This window comes from Protopterus annectens, chromosome 16.part0, assembly GCF_019279795.1.
Source record: "Protopterus annectens isolate FY-2018-M chromosome 16.part0, PAN1.0, whole genome shotgun sequence".
NCBI lineage: Eukaryota > Metazoa > Chordata > Ceratodontiformes > Protopteridae > Protopterus > Protopterus annectens.
In genome coordinates this window covers 616,164,219-616,173,000 of record NC_056750.1, presented here as the reverse complement: position 1 = coordinate 616,173,000, position 8,782 = coordinate 616,164,219, and the positions used below count along the sequence as shown (strand labels likewise).

Genomic DNA, 8,782 nt, shown 5'->3' with positions numbered 1-8,782 from the left:
TTTGCCTAAAAAACAAATGATAAGAATGGCTGAAGATGTAATAACTCTAATCAGGGGTAGCCAACACCCCCCCTTTCTAAGAGGCCTAGGACTGAAGTTGATTATGAATCTTCTGATCAGGATTTTGTTTTTTCTGATTCTTCTGAGGATCTGGATTTGCCCCTATCTACTTATGAAGATTCTGATGCAGAGGACTCCATTCCCTCTGCTTCCCCTCCTGGGGATTTTTCTTTTGGGGAAACATTACATACTCTAAGGGAGCATTTCCACTGGGAAAGCCAGGATTTTTCTGTTTCAAAAAAGAGGCTTAGGGATTTCCTTCTCCTACCTCAGCATAGGCCTTTAGCTATTCCTCCTGTACTAGACATTGTTGATGATGCTTTTCCAGAATCTAGTTTGGCCCCTGATTCCCTGCCTCCTGCTCCCAGAAAACCTGACAGATACTACAGGGTCCCTGAGTCCCACAAGTTCCTTTTTAGAAATCCTATTGCAGATCCAGACTATTTTACAGGAGCCCAAGTGTATTAAGGCTTCTACTGCTAAAAATCCTACCCCTTCTGATATAGACTCCAGGGAGCTGGATAGATGGGGTAAGAAGGTTTACACTTCTGCAACCTTGGCCATTAGGGCTTTAAACTGCCACTTTCATATGTTAAAGTATCAGCAACATGTTATTGGACTGCTTAAACAGAAAATGATGTTGATTCCTGACTGTGTGGAAAATAAAGAATTACAGGATTTAATGCATTCTGCTGAACAAGTTGGAAAACATACTTTGCAATGTGGTTTTGATTTATTAGAGGCCTCTTGCAGGGCTGCTGTTACTGGGTCTGTGCTCAGAAGGTATGCTTGGCTTAAGGAGCAATCTTTGCCTGATCATGTTAAAGCTAAATTGTTGGATGCTCCTTTAAATCAGGACCACCTGTTTGGCAACAAGGCTGAGGAAGTTCTTAAAAAGATGGAAGATAAAGCTAAATCTATGCAAACTGTTAAAGATTTCTTACAAGTTCAGCCTCCTAGATTTAGTAGGCACTGGCCCTCTAAGAATTGGTCCTTTCCAGCCCCTTCCAGGTCTTCTCAAGCCAAACAAAGACACAGCAAAAACCCCAGGTTTCAGTCCCAAGGGACACACAGAACTAAGCAGTTGGGAGTCTCCACTTCCAAATCTGGGAATAATAAAACTCCCCCCTATGGTAAACTGTCTCAATGACTTCCTTTTAAAATTTCCAAGCACTTATCAACTGACTGCCCCTCTGGGGGGAAAGATTGCTCTTCATGCAAAGAATTGGGAACTTACTACCCAGGACAAATGGGTTTTAAATATAGTGTCCCAGGGATACAGATTTCACGTCCACATGTTGCCAACACCAAGCGGGTGGCCGGACCTACCCCCAAATTAGTGGACAAAGGCCCCAAAACAAGTACTTTCTCTCTTAAGCATGGGGGCTATTCATCTGGTACCAGAAGAGGAAAAGGGACAAGGTTTCTACTCAAGACTTTTCCTGGTACCCAGGAAAGACAATTCATGGTGTTCTATCCTGGACCTGTCTACTCTAAACACCTTTTCAGAGATTCCAAAATTCAAGATGCTGACTCTTCACCAATTACTTCCTATGCTAGGCAAAGATGCCTGGTTGGCAATACTAGATTTAAAAGAAGCATACCTGCACATCCCAATTAGGGAATCTTGCAGAAGATACATATGCTTCAAAGCAGGCTACACACACTATCAGTTCTCTGCACTGCCCTTTGGCTTGTCTACTGCGCCCAGGGTATTCACAAAGTGCCTAGCCCCAGTTATTGCATTTTGCAGGCAAAGAAGTATTCAAATATACCCATACCTGGATGATTGTCTAATTCAGGCAGAAAGCCAGGACATACTTTTGAATCATCTGGCCTTTATACAAAGGGTTCTAACTTGTCTGGGGTACACCATGAATGAAAAAAAAATGCAACTGGTACCCTGTCAACAAATTATATTCCTGGGAACAAGCTTGAATACAACTTTCCAGATGGCTTACCTCACGCCAGAGAAACAAATTCATTTGGCAACCTACTTCAAACCAGTGGCCATAAAAACCCTGATATCTGCAAGACAAATACTGCAGGCCTTGGGGTTCATGGCCTCCTGCATTCTTCTAATTCCATATGCAAGACTGCATATGAGGAAACTACAGTGGTATCTAAAAAGCCTATGGTGTCAACATTCTCAGGACCTAGAAACAATGATTCCTATCTTACCTTGCCTACGCCTAGAGTTACTTTGGTAGGCAGAGGCCTGCCACCAAAACAAGGGACTACCTTTCACACCACCCCCTGCTGCCAAACCCTAACAACAGATGCATCAGACTATGCGTGGGGGGCTCACCTAGCAGGGAAGTGCATTCAGGGCAAATGGAACCCAAGTCAAATGCACCTGCATATCAATCAAAAAGAAATGTTAGCTGTACAGAATGCTCTGACAGCCTTCAAGGACCACATTCTTCCAGGACAACTAATTGTAAAGACGGACAACACCACTGTTATGTGGTACATAAACAAGCAGGGAGGTACACATTCTTAACCCCTCTGCAGACTAGCCACGGCATTGTGGAACACAGCCATGAGCTACCAAGTGCACCTACAAGCTCAATTCCTGTCAGGAAAATTAAATACACTGGCAGATGGACTAAGCAGAAACATCATGGACCCACACGAGTGGAAACTGAAACCAAGGACTTTCAACATGTTGACAAGCAAATGGGGGAGCCCAGATATTGACCTGTTTGCCTCTCCCCAGAACTACCAATTGGACACATTTTACACAAGGACTCCCCACAAAACAAGCCTGGAAAGTGGATGCTCTGTCCTTCAGCTGGAAAAAACTATCATTCTATGCCCACCCCCCCTGCCTCTGCTCTCCAAAGTACTACAAAAAATCAAACAGGACAAACCAAGGATGATTTTGATTGCTCCAGACTGGTCGCACCAACACTGGTACCCCATTCTGCGCAGTGTGTCACGGTTATCTCCATGGCACCTGCCACAGACTCCTTCCCTACTGTCTCAGCAGGAGAACCAGATTCTGCACCTTCAGCTTCTAACACTGAACCTTGCAGCCTGGCTAATTACTTAATCTCTCCTTTACCATCCCTCAGCAAACCTGTGATGGATATCATTTTAGAGGCAAGGAGGCCTAGTAATAGAAAATCTTAATGCTGAAAAATGGAAAAGATTCTGTGCCTGGAACCAGTCTCAAGGGATGAGTACAACAGCACCCAATTTACCTCAGATTTTACAATACTTAACTGAGATGCTTCACAAGGGCCTGTCTTTTTCCTCCATTAAAATTCACACCTCAGCCATTTCAGCTCATTATAACACAGAACCTCCCCTCTTCTCCCATCCACTGCTCAAGCAGTTCCTGAGAGAGGCCAAAAATTTAAGACCACCCAGGAGAGCTCCAACCCCAGCATGGGACCTTAACTTTGTCTTGGAGAAACTCACTCTACCTCCTTTAGAGCCAGCTGCTACTGCAGACTTAAAACTTCTTTCTTGGAAAACAACTTTCCTTTTAGCAATCACTTCATCTAGAAGAGTATCTGAATTACAGGCCCTTATGGCAGTGGAGCCTTTCATCATCTTTCATGCCAACAGGGTGTCCCTCAGAACCAATCCATCCTTCATACCCAAGGTGGTATCCAGTGTGGCTCTTAATCAGTCCATTCATTTGCCAACCTTCTTTCCCAATCCACAGAATAAAGGGGAACAGATACTGCATTCCTTAGTTGTGCACAGACAACTTAGATTCTACTTGAACAGGACTAAACCTCAAAGGAAATCTCAACAACTGCTGGTGGCATTTGCTGCAGGGACAGAGGGGAAGGCTATTTCAAAGCAAACCATTTTTAAATGGATAAGCCATTGCATACATTTCTGCTATAAGCACCATGGAAAACCTATCCCCCAGGGGATCAGACCTCACTCCACCAGGGCTGCATCTACGTCTACAGCCTTTCTCAGAAGCGTCCCTACCAGGGACATCCTAGAAGCTGCTACCTGGAGTTCTGTACATACTTTCACCAAGCATAATCATTTGCCAATTTTATCTAAATCCAGCGCTGGCTTTGCCACTGCAGTCTTGCAGGGCCTTATAACTGGCCCTAATGCTATCTAAATTCCTCCTCCCAACCATAGCTTTGGGAATCTACCCAAATGTAATGACTGCAAGAGTGAAACATGAAGAACATAGTACAGTTGTATACACTTACCATAAATATAGATTTTCGAGTGTATTCACTGTTGCAGTCCTGCTTACCCTCCCTACAGTCCCATAACTTCTTTTGGCTATACCTCTACTTTCCTTTACTAAGCCTTTTTGGTATATTTGCTTTTTTGTTGGAGGTATATCTTTGTACTTTTATATTTAATTGCATTCCATTAGGGGGGCACCTGACATCTGGGGCAAGAAAAACTGATGCAATGGTGTCGGCTGCATGTTTTATACCCCTGACGTCATGGAAGAAGGGACAGCAACCAACGCAGGACCCAAGACTTTGTTAATCAGGCTGACTGAGGGCTAACTGCAAGCAGATAACCCAAATGTAATGACTGCAACAGTGAATACACTCGAACATCTATATTTATGGTAAGTGTACACAACTGTACTTTTCTAGTCTTTTACATTATTGCTTAATTCCAAAAGCAATGGCCTTACCCTCTTATGTTAAAAATGCATTTGATTTCAAAGAGAAAGTAAAACAAATAAGTTGGAGCAAGGATAAATATTTTCTGGTGATGGATATGACTAGCTTATACTTATAAAGCATGAGTTTGGGTTGGAAGTGGTCCTGTATTTTTTGGGGGATAACCCTAATACTCATTTCATAATTGAGTTAATACATTTTTGTTTAGAAAATAATATATTTGAATTCAATGGTCAATTATATAAACAGTTACAAGGAATAGCCATGGGGGCAGCATTTACCCCAATGCATGCAAACGTATTCGTGGGACTATATGAGGATGAATGTATTTATGGTAATGAATTCTATACAAAACATGTAGAGAAATATTATAGATATAAAGACAATTTAATTTTCATATGTAAGGGAAGGTAGGAACAAGTCCCTGAGTTTATAAGGGACTTAAAGAATCAATTAACCGAAAAAAAACAACAAAACCAAATAACTAAAATCACACAGGCTGGAATCCACAAATAAAATCCAAGAGTTTTATTCCAAATAGCATAAGTGGTAAGTGCTTTCGTCTGGTGAGCATCACCAAACTTCTTCAGACTATCTCAGGTGTTTTTGAGTGTTACCGGCTTCTGTTTTCTTCTTTCGTGTGGTGGAAAAGTTTACTGTAGTTGTTGTGTTGATTGCATTTGTGTGTTAGTGGTACTACACAAAATCACAGAATGTTCATTTTATTTATGCATGCTGTGCGTTTCAAACTCTAATCATGAAAGTAATGTTACTACTACTATTACTTTTGCACCTGATTCTCAAAATACCCCAATAGTATTATATATTATATATTATATTGTAGATTGCAAATGAATTTGTGAACGTTTATATTGTGTTTAGCTGAGTGTATGACTAAATGTGTAGTCACACAGTTGTGTTCAGCAGGTGTGATGGTAGCCCATTGTTTAAATTGACCCATATTGATATACATAATGTCTGTAAAATGTGTCCTGGAGGAACAAATAAAGAAAAGAATTATTACTACAGAAACTTAAAACTGGCAGCTAAATTAAACATGGCTAGAATTTGTGTTGCTTCATCACATTGCATACAGTTACCCAAATCTGTTTGCCTTCCAGATCATATTTCTTATAGCTATAGTATATCACCTGTCTCTAAAACTTCCAGTGAATTATTTGATGTCCTAGGAAATGTGCAGAACACACAATGTACTGTACTGAAATTTTAAAGAAATGCTTGAAGAAGAACCGCTTAGGGCTCGAGGAAAAAAAGATTTTCATATGTGGCAGATATGTGTGGTAGTTACAATTAGTCTGAATTGCAATCCAGTTTTTGTGACTGCTTCATTTTCATCATTTCTTTAAATGTCTGGTTTAACAAAAAATATATCAAATCCTTTTTTTTCATTTCCCTACTTTTCATTTTAGGTATATGTGTCCGAGATTTCCCACCCTGGGGTACGAGGAGCTTTAGGAGCCTGCCCACAGATGATGGCTGTCATTGGATCTTTAACTCTTTATTTATTAGGTATCACTGTTTATGCTACATCTTAAAAAAAGGATATTTTTAAAATTATAAATGTATGTATATATTTCACACTGTAAGATTCAAGCTGCACCTCAGAAGGACAATTTAAACCCCGAGTTCCTGATTGTTGTTTTAATGCCCCCCCACATATATATGTATATATGTAGTACATATCATATTTACACACACACGTACACACACACACACACACACATATATATATATATATATATATATATATATATATATATATATATATATATATATATATGGTTCCCCTTCAGAAGGTCGAATGGCTGAACTCTCAAAATGCATATGGTCGAGACCATATGCACGAAATTTCAGAAGCTCAACCTTCTGAATGGGGATCTGCATACAGAGCAGAAAGGGAGATTTCCCATCCTGCACTGTAGCGTGATCTCAGAGTTAGAATAAATAAGTAGCGAGGGTGTGGCGGTGCAGGGGGGCTTGCCCCCCTGCAGAAACACTGTTTTGTGCTTTCTTGCTTTTTCTTTTCTTTCTCTTTCAGAAGGTCAAGCTTCTGAAATTCGAGCATATGGCTTCGGCCATATGCATTTCGAGATTTCAGCCATTTGACCTTCTGAAGGGGAACCATATACATGTATATATCCTGTTTATGGTATATGCCTTGCAGTCCTCACAACAAAAGAACTGAAAGTTAACAAACCACAGTTCTTTAAAACTTGATGTTCTGTAGTCCTATCTTGCCTTCATTCTTACATATGGGTTCGGCTCCGATTTGGCTGATTACAAAGCTCAAAGTCTCTCAGTTGGCTCGTGGCAAGGTAGGTATTCCATAGTGCACTAGTAGGAATCCCCAGGTCTGGTTTGCCGTATCTACGAGTTCAGAAGTGCTCTCTTTCTTGGCGTTTTTTTGATATAGTAGTTCAGTATAAATAGCTTAACTGTTGTTATTGTAGCAGTAAATTAGTTAGCGTGTTTTTTGAATTATTATAAATTGTTGTTGAAAACTTGTTGGCCATCTCTCTTCCGCAGGCCCTTTTTTTTCTTAGTAGTATCCCTTTTTCTGTGTGCTAGTTTTTGATACATTTTTTTCTCTTAGGCGTAGGACTGTGTTTTAGTTAGGACCTATTCTAGCCTTTGTTTGACTAGAATAGTAGTTTAAAATTAATAGCTTAACACTTGTTAGTTAGTACTATTTAGTTAGTGTATTTGTTGAATTTATTGCAGTTGTATTTGCAAATTGTTGGCCATTGCTTACTCCTCTGTTTAGAGCTAGGTCCGTTTAAGTTAGAGGCCCTAGTCCTCTATTGCCTTCTCTCTAGTGTGTTGTTTCCTCAGCAGGGCTAGGCCCGTTTAAGTTAGAGGACCTAGTCCCCAGTTTTTTGCTCATCTTTGTGTGTTGTTTCTTGAGCAGGGCTAAGCCCGTTCGAGTTAGAGGACCTAGTCCTCTGTTGTTCTTTCCTTGTGTGCAGTGTTTTTTGAGCAGGGCTAGGCCCATTTAAGTTATAGGACCTTGTTCTCACTTCCTGTCATTCTCTACATATATCTCTTGTGATTGTTTTTTGTGACAATATGTCTAAAGAGTCAAAGGATCATAAACCTTCAGGTTTTAAAAAGTATCTTAAATGCTCTCAAAAAATGTCCCTGACTGACGGACAAAGCATTTGTGTTTATTGCCTGGGAGCCATACATTTTTAGGAGACATGTACCTTCTTACACTCCTTTAGTTCTCGGGTTCTCCAGGAAAGGAAGAACAAATTGATCCTGAAAGGTCTCCTTAAAACCTTCCTTTGAGGAGGATTTAGCCAGCTCTTCATCATCTCATTCCAGGTATCCATCTTTTAAAAAGAGAAAGTCAAATCGGTCCCACACCGACTGTTTTATCTGGACCTCCACAAAAAAATTACTAAACTGGACAAACCTTCTACCTCTTTGGCTCCTCTGCCTTTGGAGCCAGTCAGGGTTCTAGACATTGACACTCCAGTCTTGGCCCCAAGATTTTCAGAGCCGACTATTGAACTCTTACCTTGGAGCTGGTATAGAGATTTATTACCGGTGTCCCCAACACTCAGATCTCCAATTTTACAGAGATCTCGATCACCTACCATGTCTTCCAGATCCTCCAAGAATCTTTCTGAAAAGGATGTAGAGAGAGTAGTGCTCAGACTTTTAAAGTCATTGGCGCTAGTAAATTTGTTGCCAGCTCTGACCCAATTGGTCCCAGAGCCGTCTAAGGCCATTTTACCTGCTTCTGTTCCTCCTCTGAGCCATGTCGGTCTTTCAGAGCCAGAGCTATCGGTGCTGCTTGTTGTGGAACTGTCAGTTCGAGCACCTCTATTGTCTGTCTCAGAGCTGAGTTCCGCTCTGACAACTTCGGTGCCATCCTTGGTGTCTAGGAGCCAAAGCTCACCAGTCGGCCCCAATGGGGACGCTCGGACCCGAACTTCAGTTTCGAGTCTACCTCTCTGTGCATCGGCTCAGTTGAGCTCAGATCCTACATCTATCTCAGAGTCGATCGCTCTGGAGCCAAGGGCTACTTCCACTTCCTTGGAACCGGGGGTGTCCTCAGAGCTGGATAAATC

General features: G+C 41.2%; 1 protein-coding gene across 1 annotated transcript in view; it reads left to right on the top strand.

The window, feature by feature from the left end:
• The window catches only part of LOC122790382 (solute carrier family 2, facilitated glucose transporter member 6-like), a 338,986-nt gene that overhangs the window by 173,971 nt on the left and 156,233 nt on the right, over positions 1–8,782 (top strand). Inside the window, exon 4 of the mRNA XM_044057896.1 lies at positions 6,116–6,215. Within this exon, the coding sequence (XP_043913831.1) occupies positions 6,116–6,215 (100 nt within the window). The remainder of the gene's footprint in view (positions 1–6,115; positions 6,216–8,782) is intronic.